The sequence below is a fragment of the Puma concolor genome, chromosome B3 (assembly GCF_028749965.1).
Source record: "Puma concolor isolate L17-30 chromosome B3, mPumCon1.1.hap2, whole genome shotgun sequence".
In the NCBI taxonomy this organism is placed as follows: domain Eukaryota; kingdom Metazoa; phylum Chordata; class Mammalia; order Carnivora; family Felidae; genus Puma; species Puma concolor.
The window spans coordinates 31518062-31538959 of NC_141672.1; the positions used below are offsets into that span (position 1 = coordinate 31518062).

Genomic DNA, 20898 nt, shown 5'->3' on the forward strand with positions numbered 1-20898 from the left:
ATAAAAAAGGAGGAAAAAAATGAAACCTAAGATTCTGCAAGATTGGATTGCTTTGCTAAGGTCTGTTGTAGCCCTTGTGGTTGATACTTTTAAGGCAACGTAAAATTCAAAATAGTGGAATCACTGTCAAAGAAAAGCCCTTGGCCTCACAAGAGTTTGCCGAGTACATTTTTACAGTGGAGTGAAAATAAAACATTCTAAGCATGTATAACATTTTAAAGGTTCCCTACTTTTAACTGGTATTTTCAATTAACAAGTCCCAATGTTGCTGGGTAAGAGGGTATTTTCCATGCTTCAAATCAGAAATGACTTTGGATTAGTGGCTTTTAAATTTATGAAGTGTTATGATCTGGATTCCTCTGGAATACAGATGCCCAAATTTTTATCCCATACAAATTTCTACCAGATTTAAATGGAAAAACATACTCCTTCCCTACAGTCTAGTACAGTAGAGAGAAGAACATGATGGTTAAGGACATTACGCTGGTGAGATGCACCGTAAGTGGAATCCTGGCTCCCACATCACTAGCTCACATCAGCTGAACCATTTAGGTTCATTTAACCACTTCAGCCCCAGTTTTTTCGTCTGGAAAATGCCATCCTTAACAGTACCTACCTCGGCGGGCATTTAGACATTGAAATGAGAAAACGCAGGTCACATCAAATGCGTACTAAAAGTTTCTGGTACATAGTAAGTGCTCAAAAATGTTTATTACTATTATTATACTGCCTAATAAGAAAAAGTGCCTACTACTACATAAGTAAAATTATAACTGATATGTTCTCTCTTATGTTGGACTCGATGCATCCATTTTTGGCAAGATGGCCTCCACCAACAGACAACTAAGAAACACCTGTGGGAAATGTCACCAGGTACAATAAAGCAGGGGCTCACAGCTAGATACAATTTTACCTCCCAAGAGATAGTTGGCAATGCCTGGAGACATTTTAGGTCATCACAACTGGGGGAGGGGTACCTACTGGCATTTAGGGTACAGAGACCAGGGCTGCTGCTGACCCCTCCTACATCCTACAATGCCCGCAGGATGGCCAGCCCCCTCAAAGAATTATCCAGCCCCAAATGCTAAGATGGCAACACTGAAAAACCTTGTACCCTAACGGACAGTATAGAATGAAGAAGTGATTTCTAAAATCTGAACTCCATAAAATTATTCTGAGAAAACACAGATTGCTTAAAAATGAAAACGGGATCTTCATTAGCATAGTGTCAAATATCAATGACACAGATACTTAGAGGACACGGATACTTAGCAACAAGACACGACTCTTTTGGCCAATAAACTCTCTTGAATAGGGTCTATCATGTAATACCTCATGGGAAGTTTGATTCTAACGTGAGCAATGTAACACAGTTACGACGAGTACTAGAAGCGGAACTTCATTCGGAAGAATGAATCTAAGTAAGATTCAAAAACCCCAAAGCAGGAAGTGGAAAGTCAGAGCGCTGCTCCGGTACTCTGCATACAGGGAGGCCACTCACCAGGGCTGCCGAGATTACTGACCTAGCTAATGGACCACTGGTGTAGGTCCTCCCTTGGTGAGCAGCTGGTTTCTCAGCTTGGGCACTCGTAGGACTTAAACTCACTCTTCAATTAATAACGTGGCTGAAAAACAATGACAGCTCCCAAGACTTCACTGAAACTACTTACTGTTCCATGAATCACAGGGCCTTACAATCCAACAATGTATGCAATATGTACCCCCCCCCCCAACACTAGAAAGACTACAAAGGAAGTCACCAATGTTTTAAGGGTCCTTATCTCTCCAGACTCTTTTCTACTCAAATCTGTTAAGACCTAGATTTGATTCCTGCGGGAAACTTATTGGCTCTGTGACTTTTGCCAAATAACACAATCAATGTTCACTAAAATTCCTATCAAAGTTAAAGGAATGTATAAGTCCCATTTCCTGACGAGAACACTGAGGCAGAAAAAGAAATGGTTCTGTACTAAGCATAAGACTGCTAAGAAAAGGCAGCACTAAGATGGTTTTTGTAGTTAAAAAAAAACAAAACTGTATTTAAAATATTTTCAACTTTATGACATTCATCTCTCAAGGTAACAAAGCAAGTCTTTTCTACAAAGGCTATAATTGCATCCACTAAATTAAAAAAACCATTAATATTTAATATACACTTTTATGCCTGAAAAGAGGCAGTAACTCAGAAATGCAAAAACGTATGAATTGTAGCAAATCTAACTACTTCATACATCATGGCAAAGGAGCTCTACTCACCCTTCTGATAGAAGAATTTCCTGTAATAGTACGCGCCCAGGTCCACATGCTCCACGATGTATCTCTTCACCCTGTCCAGATGCAACACAAGGTTGTCCTTGGGCACTTCAAGTACCGCCACTCCTGCATTTGTGCAATGGGAACTAAGCGTAGACTCAAAGGAGGCACTTTCACACCCACTAAAGGAACCAGAATTTGATTTTGACAGGCTGATTTTCCTTTCGCCTTCTCCACCTATCTCATTCCGAAAATACGGACAGCTCAGTACAAGTTCATTGCTCTTATCGTCTCCCTGGTCCATGCTGAGGCTCCCCTTGGAATTCAGGTCCTCCGTGCTGCCCATCGGGGAGCTAAAACTGGCCGAGTGGGACAGAGGTCCGGAGACCAGGGATGCCACGGCAGCGGCCGATGCCCCCGTGGTGGTGTTTCTCCTCTTAATAACGTTGTGCCTGTTCATAATGGCCTCATTCAAGTCAAATAGTATACTCTGGACATCGTAGTGGGCAAAGCACTTCGGGCATGTCCAGGGCCTGACAGAGTCTTCTGACCGGTTGTCTTCAAGATCTGACGATTTCCCAAGTTCCTCACCTTTGGCATTGCGTAACTTACGAAAAATGGACGAGTCTCCAGTTTCAGACTTGGAACGGCGCTTGAGTGGTTTTTCCCTTTCCTTAAAGAGCCGGAGGTTCTCCCTCTGGGAGATGGGCCCGTCTATGACATCCAGGGAGAAACCGGAGCCCTTGCCCCCACTGGCGATGAGGAAGTCACTGAGCTTGGTTGGAGTTGGACCTCGATCAGACTTGTCGTCTTTGTAGCCCTTTAGCAAGTCAAAGAAGCTTTCCCCGGACGTTCCCTGCTTATCAATTGAAGAGGTGCTACCATATTCCCTGTGCAGTGATGGCCCAGTCTTGTATGTGGGCGAGATACATTCATCGAAGCTATCCACGTCAAGTTCACTTATGGTGATATCGCTGTTGCTCCGCTGACGGATCCTGCGGAGAGCCTTCCTAGGGGAGCTGGGGTAGGCTTCAGGCATGAGAAATCTGGAGTCCATGTTCTCCGCCGGCCTTGTCTTGTTTTTCAGTGTGTTCTGTATGCTTTTTAACATGGCTGAGTCACTGGAATTGAGGCTAACAGAACTTCCCTGACTCACAGGACTGCTTTTGGAGGACAGGCTCTCAAGGCAACTTGAGGTTTCTATTTCCTGGCTTGAACGGCTAGATTCTTTGACGTTTTCCTTTCTCGGGGGCCAATCCGCAATCCTAGCCCTAACCCCCATCTTGGGGACTCCGGGGGTCGAGGTTATATGATGAGACCCTTCGCTTCGGGGGGGCCCTACCGGAGCCATGACCGAGGACCCTAAACTGCCATTCTGGGACCTGAAGCGTCGCATGTAGAAGTCGTCAGTGTGGACTTTGGGGGCGCCATCTGTGGCGACAACCGAGGCCCTTTCGGGGGCAGCAGGCCTCTCCGTCTGTGACCGTTTCAAGCTGGTCATGATGTAAAAGCAATCAGATTCAAATCCCTGTACAAAGGACCATCATATCTAAGTTTTAAATGTGCACTTCCCTTTTGGAGAATGGTTTCCAGAAAATATAGCAGTTGCATGAGATCTTAATCTTTTTCATTTAAAAGGTTAAATGATGCCTTATTTCCAAACTTCTGACAATCCAGATCTTCAAAACATTATAATCCACAATAGTTCCTTTGCTTCACTTTAACAGACAGCTGTCTTTCAGAAAAAAATGAATGGAACTTGTATTACGAGGACTCTGTGATTGCCATAATCCCATGCTTTCCCTAAAAGAGAAGGACAATTAGGATTAGCATTTGATAAATACATCTAAAAATAAATATGCAACTGCTAAAAGCAGACACATGAAAGAAAATGAAAGACTCAATAATGGATTGTGGTTTGCAGTTCACAGCCCATATTTTTAGTAAAGCAGGTTTGAAAGGAAGAAAAGTGAAAGCATTCAAGACCATCCATCATTTTAAATGATATATATTTTAAAAGACTATTCATACTTGAGCTTCACTGAACTGTTTCCTGTAAGAGGAGGGGCGTGGAGATCTTGTTCTAGGACATCAAGGCTCCTACCCCAAGTACAGACCAAGCACAGGCTCCAACGACCTCCAATAACGTAGAGCATCATGAACCCACCACTGTGCTGACCAGAAGTTCGAGACATAACCAACAGAGTTCGATAATTAAGCAGTGTACAATTTTTAAACAAGACAAAAAATTACGTTATCGAGTATGTTGCAATACTCACTTTTTAACACCTTCTGTATGTCAAAATCCTTACTTGTTTTTTTTGTTTTGTTTTGTTTGGTTTGGTTTGGTTCTTTACAAATGCTTAAGACAGTTGGCAAGAGCAAATACAATAGAGAGAAAAATAAGCAGGGTTTTCCCGGAGCCATTATACCCATTAGCACTCCTCTGTATTTCCCTCACTTTATTACTTACCCCCACAAGGAGTATCTCGGGATGGATCCCGCATTCACCACCACCCCTTCTCAAGCTCTCCTTAGTCTACTCTGGAAGCTAGAAATAATTCCACTAATTAACCAAATGCCTGCATTTCCTTACGCGCTGCATTCTCCCCCCGCCCCCCACCCGCCCCTCCGGTGCTGATTTACGAAGACAGCAGAAACAAAATGCTGCTCTGGACAGACCTGTCCATATTCCCCGACAGACGACAGAGAAGTGTTAGCATCCGTGCAGGTGATGGGTGAAGAACACCAACTTCCTTGTGAGCCCGTCAGTCGGGAGGCAAGAGGCACGCATGCTGAGTGCAAAACCCCGCGTGGTTGCGTACATCCTGAAAATAAAGGCAGAGGACCCTTTTCCAGGGCTCCACGGATTACACAAGAGGTGGCCTTTAAATTCTTGCCAAATACATGTTTGGAAGGATGCTGCTGAACCAGCACTGCGCTGACAGGGCTGCATTGTCTACAAATCACGGCAGACGCCCCGGGGACGACCCGCGCTCGCTGCACTCCGCTCATCGGTAACAAGCACTTACTTCCACGATAATTAAGCAGCTCGCTAGTCGGCCTCCTGCCTCCGAGGCAGCCGCTTTAATTTCTCTTGCAGTACGCAACATCGTTTGAGAAGACTCGCTGCTATTTAAAGGCTGGAACATTGAGGGGAGTTTCAAAAACTGCACGCTGCCTGCAGAATGCAGGGCCGGCTGAGCTCCAGCTGGGCTCGGGGGCTGGGCCGGGCCGCCGGCCCGATAAGCGCCAATTGTTTTCACTCTGGCTCCTCTTCCTCGGCTTTTGTGACGGGGAATAATGGTTTTGCACGGCCACCTAATTAAACCTGGCTTTTGAGCTTTCGAGATACTTCTGCCCTCAGACTGCTAGGATTTCCTTTACAATTCAAAACGCCGCATGCTCCTCTCCAACTGTAAGCCTTCAAGTGGAATAACGTGCTAACTTGCTTCCAGAGGCGCCGGGTATGCCCATGTGGCCACAGCTGAGGTTTAAGAAGTGCTCCTCCTAAGATGGGAGGGAAACCAGCCAACTGAGCCAAAATGCAAAGTAACCTCCAGCCCATCTCCATAGAAAAAAATCTTTAGGCAACCAAAGCTGGAATTTATGAGCTATTTTGCAACTGGGGGTGGGGCAGGTTGTTTATTTCAATGAACTATCTTTCAAACAAAGAATATACTAGCATCAAGCACAATTCTAAGTAGATTCTTATAAAAATCAGATGCTTTCAACATTTGTCACAAGCTCACAGAAATCCAAATAAATCTACCATTCCCAGAGCTTTTGGTCTCTAAAAGGCCAACACACTAATGCCACGGTGATAAAAAAGACATTCTTGTCACATTTCATTTCCCTTAGAAAATAGTTTGTTGCAGAACTGTCTTTTTTTAGGAGATGTGAAGTTCTATCCATTGTAGGAGGAAACTGAAAGGCAGCCCTAAAAGACAATAAATAGAACTGACTTGGAAATGCCCAGGCTTGGCTGCCTCTACTACAGACCTCCTCTTCGGAACCATCTCACATGCTTCCTAGGTTTTTTAATGAGTTTTAAAAAATCTTATATTTCATAAAAATTTCTTTGCAGTTTAAAAGAAATGCCAAGACTCCCATTACGTCTTATAAAACAATGCAATGTTTCCTGTCGATTTCAAAATAGAGATGGGCACATAGGGAGAGAGAGTGCCCACAGTTTAATGACCTGTCAAAACCAAGGAGTTGAAGACAGACAACTAAGTTAAATAACAGATTTTTTCTGTCCTCAGGACCTTCTTTCCTATTCTCATTGCCTCCCAGCCCCATCTCCCTCCCTTTCTCCCCATCCTTGTTTATAGCATCAAACCCCTTTCAGTGCAATATGAACTTTGGACACAGACTAGCATATGTAGAAATATATATATGTTTTACATTTGTTAAATTAGTCAAAAATAAAAATTTCAACTATGTGTGTAATATTATGACAGATCTGTAACACGTAAAGCCTACTCCTTGGTGTTGATGGAAAAGCAAACATACGCTGACAATTATTAGCAATTCTCTTAATTATCAGCAAACCTGCCTAAGCATCACTGAATACAGTAAAAAGCAATAGATCTGAATAGAGGAACAATACTAATTTATAGCACGTCACCTCCATCTGTTGAAAGAGTCAGCTGTATAAAAACTTCCTTGCTACACATTTAATTTTCCACCTCTACGTACTATTTGGAACGTAAGTGGAAGATCCATTTAGCAATCAATCCCACTGTTTAGTTCGGTGACTTCTTGCAAATTCTAGAAAACAAGAAGATGCGTTCAAATCCTACTGGGAAAGTCTTTTCATCACTCAAAGTCTATCACAACGTAAGCTGCCATCCTTTCCTGACATCAATCTTCCAGAAAAAGCGCTTCCTCCTCTCTTCTAAATCATCCCCAGCATTTCTGAATTTCCTTCTGACCACTGACCACACGCTTGGTGCTAGAGGGTATTTGAGGAAACAATCTCTCCCTTCAAGGGAAGCTACAGGTGTAAAAACAGTCCTTCTGATTCTGTCTCCTTGAGACATTCACAATCTTGACCCCTTCCTCTTCCCTAAAACTCTCTTCTCCAGATTTCCCTGATAACCATGTTCTTCATTTTCTCTTGCCTTTCTCTTTTTGGTCACTCTTCAGTATCGCTAGTGGACTCCACTGAACAGCTAGTGATTCCAGAATGGCATCCTTGGCTTTGGCTGGCCTCCCTTACCATCCTTCACACTTTGGGAAGGGGCTATAAAGGGTATCAGTATTAGGACGTATGGGAGCACTGAATCCATTAGGATAAGATAGTAGGCACGAGTATACTCAGGTAAAAATATTACTCTGGAAAGCAGGGTGTTGTTGACTTGGTTGGGTCACAGTTGCCTCTGCAACTGAATGAAGACCAAATAATGGAATTACGTGAGGAGATAGCTGCATGGTAGCCAGTGTGGTCTGGTGACATCATAGGTACCTGAACTTTTAAATATAATCCCTGTGCAGTTACTTCCAAATCCCTACTCATGACTCTCTCCCCTAAACTCCAGATAAAATATATACAAGTACTCATTTGATATCTTCCTTATTTACCAGTTGGTATAATGAATTAGCTACCAGAAAAATGGAAAAATAATTTTTTTCCAAGAAATGAATGAGTGGTGGGGCGCCTGGGTGGCGCAGTCGGTTAAGCGTCCGACTTCAGCCAGGTCACGATCTCGCGGTCCGTGAGTTCGAGCCCCGCGTCGGGCTCTGGGCTGATGGCTCAGAGCCTGGAGCCTGTTTCCGATTCTGTGTCTCCCTCTCTCTCTCTGCCCCTCGCCCGTTCATGCTGTCTCTCTCTGTCCCAAAAATAAATAAACGTTGAAAAAAAAATTTTTTTTAAATAAAAAAAAAAAAAAGAAATGAATGAGTGGTAAGGAAGTGAGAATAAATAATTGAAGGAACCAAACGAAAGGAACAACACGAGAAACTTTCCTTGTGCCAAGGGCATAAAGAATAGTTTAGAGGCTACATAAGAAGATGTGGGAACGGAAAAAAAAAAAAAAAAAACACCCAGAAACAACAACAAAAAAAACAACTACTATAGTTCTTCCCTGAAATAATTTACAACACAATATGGTATGTTCACCAAAAAGATGTAGCACTTCTCATCAAATACGTCCATATTACAAATATTACAAAATGGGATGTTGTTACATTTCTCCACTAGTACTTGTGGAATATCATCTTATGAAATTTGAGTATTTATGAAAGTATCAATGTTAATAGTGTATAAAGTTGTATATATAGATTTAGAATGCCCATAAATATTTAGTAATGCCCATAAATATACTTTAGAATGTAATAGGAAGCTTATTTTATAATAGAATTATAACCTCACAGTGCCTGAACATTACGTTAGCTAGGACAACCAAATAAGGTAAACTATTTTCTTTACATCCCTTCCTGGCTTTTCTGAAGTTCACTCACACTGCATAAAAGTAACATCTCAGATGGAAGGGCTGTCTCAGTCTTTGAAGCAAGCCTGTAACACATACAAACATCTCAGTGCAAGGTCATGTAGAATTTAAGATTTATGAATCAGCATGTAACTTTTTAGAGAGGAATTTCCCTTCTTTCATTTCTGTTCTGTCCCTTCAACAAAAAGCAGGAAGGATTGGGAAAAACGGGGTTGACAAATCCAGTTCCTGTTCTCCAAATGTTCACTATCTGAATAAGAGACCACTGATGGAGACAAAGTAGATTCAAAAACACCCTGAAATTAACCAAGCGAGTAAAGAAGTTGTAAAATGCAAACCATATAATAAAACTAAGTTACCTTTGAATCTGGAGATAAGAAAGCAATTTAAAATGTGTCTGTTAGGCCAGAGCAAGAACCAAAAGGGAAAATAACATTTGGTTCCTACCCTACCGCTGAAAAAAGTTACTTTTCAAAGTCCTATTAAAGCTTGAAGATCCCTTGTATAGCGGAGGGTGAAGGAAACAACAAAATTCGGCAGAAAGCTTGATGGTGGAAAAAGGAGACTAGAATAAAGAAGGTGCCCAAGTTTCGAGGCGGAGTTACTGGTGGGTAGGGAAATGATTCAACAGCTGGCAAAATAAGAAGAAAAGTGTGAATGTTTATCTCTTATACTTAAACATGATTAGACTTATGTAATATGCAATATAATGCCAAAGGGCTAGGTCTGAGGAGCTCAATGGTAGAAACACAGAGGTATAAAGTAGGGTAAGAGGCAATAAGTAGAAGGGGAATGGTGACTCAGAATTATCAGAGGAAACACAACAGGTGTTTGAGGTGCAGGAAACGAACACATTTTTTTTTTTAATTTTTATTTATTTTTGAGAGAGAGGGAGACACAGAACTCGAAGCAGGCTCCAGGCTCTGAGCTGTCAGCACAGAGCCCAATGCGGGGCTCGAACTCATGAACCACGAGATCATGACCTGAGCCGAAGTTGGACTCTCAACCGACTGAGCCGCCCAGGTGCCCCTGAACAGTTTCAAGGAAAATTGGAGTGTACCCACTCATCAGGGGCACTGAGCATTTCCATGCCTGGCACCAGGATATAAGAGACCAGACCAGACCAGTGGAGCAAGTGTATGTTTTTCATGTACTAATTTGTACATTAATATTCATTTAAAAACATAAAAATTGTATTCATCAGTACTGTACGATGTAATCTACCGCACAGCTGATTATCAAATATGATTTGGTACGAAACCACTTCCTACCAAATATGATCGAGGGAAAAGGGAGTGTCAGAAATGGGAACAACCAGTAAATGTCTCCTAGGCAGAAGGGAATCCTTGGCAGCTCCCCCAAATGGTGCTTCAAATTCTGCAAGTTATCAACCCGCAAAAAAGGGTCCCAGAATTAAATACGGCAGGGACACAGTACGTATCACCTCCCTTAGGACATAATAGTACTTTTTAGTAGATTCAAGGTTACACGAAAAAAAAAAACAACGTTTATTTAAACTAAGATTTCTTGGGGCGCCTGGGTGGCGCAGTCGGTTGAGTGTCCGACTTCAGCCAGGTCACGATCTCGCGGTCCGTGAGTTCGAGCCCCACGTCAGGCTCTGGGCTGATGGCTCGGAGCCTGGAGCCTGTTTCTGATTCTGTGTCTCCCTCTCTCTCTGCCCCTCCCCCGTTCATGCTCTGTCTCTCTCTGTCCCAAAAATAAATAAAAACGTTGAAAAAAAAATTAAACTAAGATTTCTTAACTGATAAGACCCATGGATTCACTTTTTTAAAAAATAGAACAATTTTTATATTGTGCATCCTATGTAATGCAATTGGGGACAAGAATGTCCAATATTGGAATAATCTAGAATACAAACAAAATTGTATATACATTATAAATTTTGCTTAAAAAAAAAAAAGTTACATAACAAGCCAAAAGAAGTTCCCCCAAAGGATTTACAATGCCTGTCTTTAGGTAGTTGTATTAAGAATAATTTCTGGGCTGGGGTGCCTGGGTGGCTCGGTTGGTTGGGCGGCCAACTTCGGCTCAGGTCACGATCTCCCAGTCCGTGAGTTCAAGCCCCATGTTGGGCTCTGTGCTGACAGCTCGGAGCCTAGAGCGTGCTTCAAATTCTGTGTCTCCCTCTCTCTCTCTGCCCCTCCCCCATTCATGCTCTGTCTCTCTCTGCCTTTCAAAAATGAATAAATGCTAAAAAAAAAAAAAAAAAAAAACAGACTAATTTCTGGGCTTTCTTTTTTTTCTTGGTACTTGTACTATTTGTTTTCTAAAATGAGCAAATCTGGGGCGCCTGGGTGGCGCAGTCGGTTAAGCGTCCGACTTCAGCCAGGTCACGATCTCGCAGTCCGTGAGTTCGAGCCCCACGTCGGGCTCTGGGCTGATGGCTCGGAGCCTGGAGCCTGTTTCCGATTCTGTGTCTCCCTCTCTCTCTGCTCCTCCCCCGTTCATGCTCTGTCTCTCTCTGTCCCAAAAATAAATAAACGTTGAAAAAATAAAATAAAATAAAATAAAATGAGCAAATGTAACTTTAATAATCAGAAGAAAAAAATGTAGGAAAAAAATAAGCCCATCATTCTGTTGTTTAAAAAAAAAAAAAAAAAGACCTGGGAATGTAGTACGATGAACACACCTCTGACTCTGACTCCTAATTATAAACTACTGCCCTGTTTAAAGCTCCAACTACGCAAATCACCGAACAAGGCAAAGCTCAACAGATGTTAGGTCCTTCCCCGGAGATGATCTTGCACTAAATCTCCTGACTTAAATGAAATCAAAGAGGGCTATCTGAAATGTAGAGTATTAAAGATGAGAAGATCAGCAGTATTTACAAATTTGATTACTTCATACAGATTAAACTTCCTCATTTACAGATGATTTCTTTGTATTTAGTATCAATATAAAATGCCCTGCAGCCCAAAGAGCCTCCATTTCACCTTGTCACCAGGTGGTGGTGACTGAAAACCCAGGTGAGGCTGCCTAACCGGGGTGAGGTTGAGCCATCAGCCATCATTACATGTCCCCTTTCCTGGGATGCTTCTACTTTCCACGTTCAGACATCTTACCTGTCGCCACAGTCCTCTTTCTGCGGAGATTCAGGCTAAATGTAACGAATGTCCCCATTTGGGCTCTGCTATGAGATATTGATGGCTCAGGAAACCAACACTGTATTTAACCTGAGGAGGGAGACTCTACTAGTATTGACTTTCCCCTCTGGGAACAGAAGGGAAAGAGACGGTCTGAACTGTATCAAGTCAGATTCAAATTACATAAGCTATGAAAGCTACCCTTGATCCACACACAATGAACAGCAGCCGAGAACCCACATCATTAAGACAGCTTGTCAGGTCGCCAACGTGGACCTGGGCCAGGGCACCGCTAGTGCTTTGCACTATACTAGTCACCCTCCCATGGGGGAGCCAAAGAGGGAATGTTTCCACCCTCAAGTCCCTCTAATCTATCTGGAACAAGAGGAGTATGGGAATCCAGTGGGTTCAGTAAGATAGAACATCACAAATGGCTTTAATAAACATATTGTGGTTCTCTCAATTGAATATTTATATTCTAAAAAGAAATTTCAGGAAGTGCACTTGAAAAAAGCACATGTAAATTCAACTTAGAGTAGAAAGTAGCATCAGTAAGAATCACTGATAAACATAAAGTTGTTTCTATATACAACCCTAATATCCAAATAATTTTAAATCATGATGAATATCAACAGTAACCATATTTCATTTGGCATATTTAAAATTTTTTAATGTTTATTTTTTTTGATAGACAGAGCATTGGCGGGGAGGAGGTGGGGGGGGGGGGCAGAGAGAGGGAGACGCAGAACCCCAGGCAGGCTCCAGGCTCTAAGCTGTCAGCGCACAGCCCAATGTGGGGCTTGAACCCACAAACCATGAGATCATGACCTGAACCGAAGTTGGACACTTAACCAACCGAGCCACCCAGGCACCCCACACTTAGCAGATTTTAAAATACCACCCAAGGACCAAGACTTAGAAGAAAAAAATTAAAACAAAATCACCCCGCACTGCTTTAGCATTTCCTTAAATACAGATTGCAGATGCTTTATTTGTCTGTTTCTTCCTACCCTTATTCCTGGCTAGAAGCTCTCCCTACAGGGCTCCAGAGCAGCAGGACTCCCCTCCCCTTCTCTCTCCAACACTTGTTCATGTCTTCAGTCCTCACAAGCACCCTATGAAGCAGTATCTCCGTTTTCAGGGAGATAAGTAGATTGTGTGCGACACCAGGGGCTAGCTCTCAGTAAATACTGGACTGGCAGTTAGAGAATTTATGGCAGAAAATTAGTTCAAATACACATTATAAAAGAAAAATCATCTCCCTTTATAGCCTGAGTTATTCGTTGTTTTAAATGTTTATTACCTTTTTTTTTTTTTTTTTTTTTTTTGAGAGGCGGGGGAGTGGGGGGCAGAGAGAGGAGAGACAGAATCTCAAGCAGGCTCCATAAGGTCAGCCCAGGGCCCGGCATGGGGCTCGATCTCACAAACTGTGAGATCATAACCTGAGTCAGAATCAGGAGTCGGACACTTAACCGACTGAGCCACCCAGGTGCCCCATTTCTGAAAACAAACTCCTGTACGAATCTCTACATCTAGCAGGAGAAAAATACTGATTATCAACTTTCTTAAAATGCTACAGTGGTCAAGCCACTTGTCTTTTGGGAAGCTTCACGGCCCCTCAATTGTCACCCTGTTATTGTGTGATTGAGGCTTGGAATTCAAGACTAAGTGGCACCTGTCCCCAGACTGCTTTCTCCTTCCCGTCACAGCAGGAAGTAGGTCTGCCCTAGACAACCGTGGTACCTTTCCATAAAGATCTACTGGATGACTGAACCCGAATTAAGGGTATCCCTCTCTGAGCTTACATTGAGAATTTAAAATTGTGAGTTATGAGGGAAAAAACCCTGTCCAAACCTGTCATTTTCCACATGTGGTATCTCAGGGTCAGAAACTGGAAGTTCACCAGGGGCAAATGGCCAGGGGCAAAGCCCGTATGTGAAGCCAAATTTCCTCATTCCCAGACTCCCATCCTGTCAGCTCTGCCAGAAGTTCTTCCAGAACATGCTCTGCAACAATTTGCTGCCATCAGTTTTAACTGCAGTTTGAGCATCCATGATGCTGTACCAGTTTGTACACAACCTTGTTTACACAGCACCTCCCGGGAGGTGTGATCCACAGAGCTTGTGTGGAAGATTCTGCCGCTCAGAAGAGCCTGGATCACTGCTCGAGGGGTCTGATGCCTACGCCATGTTGCTTGCGCTACAACACTCTACCTCCTAAAAATGCCTCTCCTCCCCTCCTACTTTTTGAAATTCGTGACAGCCCTACACATGGTTGGGCCTTTTCTCCCCAATTAGATGTTTAGATTCCTGAGGGCAGAGATCCACCCGGTTCTTCTCCCCAAAGTATCTCAGCTCAATCTCCTTGAAATGGAATTGTTAGAAACAAAAGTCACAGGATCTCAGTTAAAATGGACTAGAAATTAATGGATAAAGTAACAGAATTCATACTGTCATTTAAAATGTGGTTATGGGGGCGCCTGGGTGGCGCAGTCGGTTAAGCGTCCGACTTCAGCCAGGTCACGATCTCGCGGTCCGGGAGTTCGAGCCTCACGTCAGGCTCTGGGCTGATGGCTCAGAGCCTGGAGCCTGTTTCCGATTCTGTGTCTCCCTCTCTCTCCGCCCCTCCCCCGTTCATGCTCTGTCTCTCTCTGTCCCATAAATAAATAAACGTTGAAAATAAATAAATAAATAAATAAATAAATAAATAAATAAATAAAATGTGGTTATGGCTATCTCATAAATATCAGTGTTAAGGGGGACAGGTCAAAAAAACAAAAACCTACCTGAACAAAATTTAATACAGATTTCAGCTTAATTTTTCTCTTTAGGAGCCTTCGTAACAACAACAGAAGGGAATGAAAAAATAACAGCAATTTGACCTTCTTCCCTTCTATCCAGTTACCATCAAAGGGCATGAAAAATAGCCACACGAATGAGCAAATCTTTTAAAAGAGCAACCAGAAGTGCATCAGTTAGAACTGGACGAGGCCCCTTCACAATGAAACCACTAAAAAGTAAACTAATGCACAACAGGATTAGGTCTTAAAAATCCTAGCAAAGTAAATAAACACATTCACAGGAAAAAGGAGGGTGATTAGTCTAGCACAGGTGGGAGAGACAACAGAAACCAGAAATAAAAATAACCATCACCAAATCCATGATAGTCAAGACAATTATCTTTTATGCTCATGTAATTTCTCTCCCGTATACAAGGCTTCCCATTGTTGCTTCCTTTTTCAAAGCTGTTTTTTAAATGAATTGTATGCTTCTTGTTTAAAAAAAAAAAAAAAAAAAAAAAAAAAAGGAAACAGTGCAGAAAAAGTGAAAAATATCTCTCTCCTTCAGGACACCCCAATACTAACCCCAAGGGGTAACCACTCCTAATAGTTTGTGCATTCCTCCAGATATTGTGTGGGCCGGGCACACACAGTGAGAAAGGCATTGAATGACAGATACAGACCAGAGAGAAAGGATACAGTGCAAGGGAGAGCTCACTTCTGAAGAGACTTAATCTAGTACATAACCAGAAAATGAAGGAAGGCAGAGGGTGGATGATGAAGAATTAAAGAATCTACTTATGTCCAGGAGAGGCAGAGGACCTCCCCCTGCCAAGCTGACAGAAAATAACTTGATGAAACACTTCACAACTGACACAATTTAAGTCATATATATATATATATATATATATATATATATATATATATATATATATGTCTAAATCCTGGTTCTGAAAATAGGAGCCCTCTACAAATGTTTCTGGCAACTTGTCAGCAACAATTAAGACAAGAGCGAATGAAATAACTTTTTTTTAAACCAATGCACAACACATTCCTCCAGGGTTTTTTTCTTTACTAAATATGCACATATACAAACATTCATGCACATTATACATAACCCTCACATAAAATTACTTTTATCTATTCCTGACTTCTAAATGAGATTTTACTGACAAATTTATTATTTTTAAAAAAGGAGGTATAGCTGACATAATATGTTAGTTTCAGGTCTACAACTCAGTGATTCAATATTTGTATGTACTATAAAATGATAACTGCCAGGAGTCCAGTTAACATCGTCACCATATATAGTTACAAAGCTTTTTTTTCTTGTGATGAGAACGATCAAGTTCCGTTCCCTGGCTACTTTCAAATATGCAATACCACAGTATTAACTATGGTCACCATGCCGTACATAAGATCACTGTGACCTACACATTTTATAACTGGAAATTTGTACCTTTTGATCACCAGCACCCAAGTCACTCCTCCTCAACCTCAGGCGACCACCCGTCTGTTCTCTGTATCCATAAGGTTGGTTTTTGGTTTTAGATTCCACGTTACTCACAAATTTTGTAACCTTATCATTTAAACTTTGATTTACAAACTAGAAAAAAAGCTAATGAAAATGCAAACCAACCAAGCATTCAAAGACAGAACCTTGGGGCAGGAAGTCCTCTCTTTCTTGGCGACTCCTTTCATTTTTGTGACCAAGTGAAAGAAATTCCTTAACTGGAATGATAAGTTTGATCTTCAAATGTCATCTTGTGTGCCTGCACTAACACTCACTTCAAAATTTCATCACCCTGCCTCTTCGGTACTGAGTGCTTACAAAGTGCATGCAAGCACAACACTTACACTCTCTTGCTTAAAACCTCACACCAACTTCCCACCACTTTCAAGGCAAAAGAACAATCTCACAAATGCAAGATAGATCCCTTTAAGTAACAGCCTTGTCTCTTTACGCTGTCAAGAGAGTGTATGGCTCCAGTCAAAGGGAAATAGAACCAGCTACAGTGCCTTGAATATACCTTGAATGCACTCATGAGCCTTCAAAACAAACAAACAAACAAACAAACAAACAAAACTAAACTACACAAAACCAAAACACCAAGCAGCAACCTGTGCTGGAATACAACCTCATACAATTCTCTTCCGTCGTTGTCTTGGTTTGTTCCTACCCACCCCTGTTTTTCCTGTTCACCTCTTACTCCTCGAGACTGCATTTAGGTACAGTCTCTCCTAGGAAGTCGTCCACACCCCATTCCAGCCCCTGCCATGTTGCCATGTTACCTTTTACACACATCCCTTGAGAGTACTGCATGTGACATACGGTGATTCAAAATCAAGACCGGGATTCTCTGAAGAAATTATCACTGTACTATGCATCATTACCTTCTAACACCAGCTCTGCTGGCAATAAAAATGAAGGATTCTCTGTTTGAAGTTTTCTGACAAAATAAGTGATTTTGAAGTTTTTTCACAAACTTGCAGGTAGAACAAGTTTTAAAAAAAAAATACGTCGCAGAAAACTCTTTAACAGAACACAAGCGCAAGGAAAGGCCTAACCAGTGCTGTAACAATCATGGGTATAAATAAGCATCAAAGACATACAAATCAAAACAACACTACATCATTTTATACCCATTAGGAAAAATCCTAAGAATGCCAGTACTCACTGTTAATGGTGCACTGTTAAAACAGACATCCTTATATTGCTAGAGGCAATGAAGATTGGTAGAACCCTTTCAGGGGGGAAAAAAAAGGTAAACCAGAAAATAATCATAATCATATTGTTGGGCTCTGTAACCTCTCTTTGAACATTTGGAAACGTATGGTTGTCCAGAGGCAGAAAAGATTTTCTTCTGCTGAACCCCAGGACTCCTCATACACCAACTCTTTCTGATCTCTACTTCTCCAGCAGGCCCTAGGATCTCTGCCAGTCTTTCCATTTGTCCCTAACACTCCCACCACAACCGTGGTTCCCAAAAGACAATCATGCAAAATATCCTGATGTTTCAGGGTTTTCTGATGGACCACCCACTAAGCCACAAGTGGGCCCTGAGGCAAGGCATTATGCCTTATTTATTAGCTTTAGTCCCTACAGAAGTTTAATGATAAATGTCATCTATATGTGAATACAAGAATAAGTGGTACAACAAACAATGAGAAGTGATTTTACAATCTATAGAAGGAAGACCTACTGTACAAAGATACACACTGCTAATATATACAATAGTTAAAGGCAAATAGTACTACAACATATAAGAAAAAAATAAAACAAAACACAAAACAGGAGTGCTTTACCTTATCTTCTCCACTCATAGGAGCTACCACTTTCAATTCATACTACTGTTCCCTCCAATATTTCCATATTCCTAACTAACATGTTCATACTGGTACTTCTTGATTTACCTATATTAGATATTATCTGAAGTTCTAAGAGAACTTGTGGAAAATGAGAAATGAGCACGCTTTCAGTAAGTATCCCATTTCTTCCCTTGCCCTATTCTGTGTACAGATTTCTGTATGTGCATGTGTGTACATGTATCATAGCTATACAGAGCAGGATTTGTATTGCTGTGGTTATATGTCCTTAATTGCTTACTTTATGTTTCCTGGAGTTAATAATTGCTTCATTTGTTTTCCATTTGCTTCGTTTCTACATACCTACTCTTAATTCTTCCTAAACTCAATGAAAAAAAAAAAAAAACCCCACAAATTTTTCATTACTGTTTTCCAGATGGTTACCAAAGCAATGGGTGCCCTATCAATTCCATTTCTCTTTCCTGGAGCCCTCTCTTCTGGAGCTCTCCATCCTTCTACTCTAATCTGACCTGGCTGAATGCTAGGTCTACTGCATTGGCATCCTCAGAAGCATCCCATCATTATCATCTTGACAGTTCCTTCTCTCCTCTCCTCCGAAGGGCCCCATGTTCCCCGGATCTCACATCTTACTCCCTCATTTTGATGAGCACTATCTTCATTTGGCAACTGCCTAAGAAGTACATATGTAGTAAAAGCTTTGAGACCTGGAACGTCTAGCCTTAAATTGACAATTTGGCTGGGTATCGAACTCTAGGTAGAAAAACATTTACCAATGGAATTTATTATTTCATTATCCTCTAGCTTCCATTGTTGTAACTGAAAAGTCCAGTGATACTCTGATTCCTATTCTTTTATACATTACATGTTTTTTTCTTTTTTCTTTCTTTCCCCTACCCCCCAGGAGGTTTTAAAAATCTTTTTAGATACTGGAGTAGAGTAGCCTTTGTGTGAACCTTTTTATAATCCTTTCATTTGACACCTGGTAAATCTTTTCAATATAAAAACATATTTCTTTCACTTAAGTGAAATTTTCATTCTTTCTTTAAATCTTTTTTTTTTTTTTTTTTTTTTCCCCAATAATTCCCTTCCCTTTACCTTTCTTTCAAAGTTCTACTTACTGGATACTGGATCTCCTAAATAGCTGCTTATCTCCTCTCTCCCACCATCCATTCTTATTCTTTCAGGTACTAGAAAGAATTTTTTTTTTTTAACATTTATTTATTTGAGAGAAAAAGAGAGAGACACAGACAGAGCACGAGTGGGGGAGGGGCAGAGAGAGAGAGGGAGACACAGAATTCGAAGCAGGCTCCAGGTTCTGAGCTGTCAGCACAGAACCTGATGCAGGGCCCAAACCCACAAACTGTGAGATCATGACCTGAGCCAAAGTCAGGCTTTCAATCGCTGAGCCACCCAGGTGCCCCTGGAAAAGAATTTTTTTTACCTTCATTTTCCAACCATATTATTAAATGTTTCATATCGACTCCTGGCCTCAATTTTGAAAAAAAAATTTGTGTTCAATGATTGTTTCTTCCCATTAAAAAAATAAATTCTATTCTTATTTCATAACTGTAATACTTCATCTCATCCCTACTAATATTAAGCAATTAAAAAAAATTTTTTTTTTTTTATTTTTTTTAAATTTTTTTTTTTTTTCAACGTTTATTTATTTTTTATTTTTGGGACAGAGAGAGACAGAGCATGAACGGGGGAGGGGCAGAGAGAGAGGGAGACACAGAATCGGAAACAGGCTCCAGGCTCCGAGCCATCAGCCCAGAGCCTGACGCGGGGCTCGAACTCACGGACCGCGAGATCGTGACCTGGCTGAAGTCGGACGCTTAACCGACTGCGCCACCCAGGCGCCCCAAAAAAAATTTTTTTTAATGTTTATTTATTTTTGAGAGAGACAGAGACAGAATGTGAGTGGGTTGGGGCAGAGAGAGACGGAGGCACAGAATCTGAAGCAGGCTCCAGGGCTCCGAGCTGTCAGCACAGAGCCTGACGCGGGGCTCAAACTCACGAGCTGTGAGATCATGACCTGAGCCGAAGTCGGCTGCTCAACCGACTGAGCCACCCAGGCGCCCCTAAGCAATTTTTTTTTAAAACTTCCTTTTCATATTCGGTGTCTATATTTTCCCCACATATACTTTTCTTCTATCTGTCGTGATCACTGTCTTTCTCACATGGAAGGCTTTTGCTCATAATGTCTGCTATCACTGACTATCCTTTTATATTTAATATTCAGGCACTGGGGCACCTGGGTGGCTCAGTCTGTGAAGCGTGTGACTCTCGGTCTCAGGGTTGTGGGTTCAAGCCCCACGTTGGGTGTAGAGAGTGCCTAGAAAATATAATCTTAAAAAAATAACGTTCAAGCATTAAAAAGAAGCTCTGTGTGGAGGCATGGCTTGTTGACTGCTACATGAACTTTCCTGGAGGAGACTGGTTGGGGACCCAGTTGTTTTACTTGTGAAAACTGAACATAGGGGAAAACAGAATTATGACTGTCTAGCGTCTGTTTAGTCTCTGAGCTCTCTTCCCACATCCAGGGAAATTTCTTGCCTTATACAGAGAGTCTATCTTCCACCACAGAAGCTACAAATGCCACACCATCACCTAACCAGACATTCTTACAGATAGGGTGCAGACATACAACCTGCCCCTCAGCCCATGAGATAAGCACATCCCGAACCCGTGAGTCAAAAAGTAGTGTCTGGAGAGAGCAAGGGGCCGCGAGTCCACCTACGTGGAAAGTGACGGGAGCAGTAATGCCCCTCGTGTACAGTAGTGCCCTTGGTAAAGTGCACACGGTGGTAACACAAAGCTAGACGTCTAGTGTTCAGAGGCAGCACCACACTGGTTTTCTTGTACGACTGAGCATTCCCTTCGGCCACTTGGCCTCCCTCGTTCTCACCCATTTTCCAGACCTAGTTCTACAGCCTTCCCAGTGATTCGACAAGTCACTAAATACTATTTCCATAAATCC

At 41.8% G+C, this 20898-nt stretch overlaps 1 protein-coding gene across 24 annotated transcripts in view; it reads right to left on the reverse strand.

Annotated features, from left to right (window-relative positions):
• Positions 1 to 20898, reverse strand: part of SIPA1L1 (signal induced proliferation associated 1 like 1) — a 366004-nt gene that overhangs the window by 125249 nt on the left and 219857 nt on the right. For 21 of the 24 annotated variants that reach the window (XM_086709388.1, XM_086709371.1, XM_086709372.1 and 18 more), the window contains one exon: positions 2257 to 4056. In XM_086709388.1, the coding sequence (XP_086565514.1) occupies positions 2257 to 3754 (1498 nt within the window). In that variant the 5' untranslated portion in view covers positions 3755 to 4056. Of the gene's footprint in view, positions 1 to 2256; positions 4057 to 4935; positions 5082 to 20898 lie in introns of all 24 variants that reach the window. The other 3 variants (XM_086709374.1, XM_086709378.1, XM_086709381.1) reach the window with 1 other exon arrangement.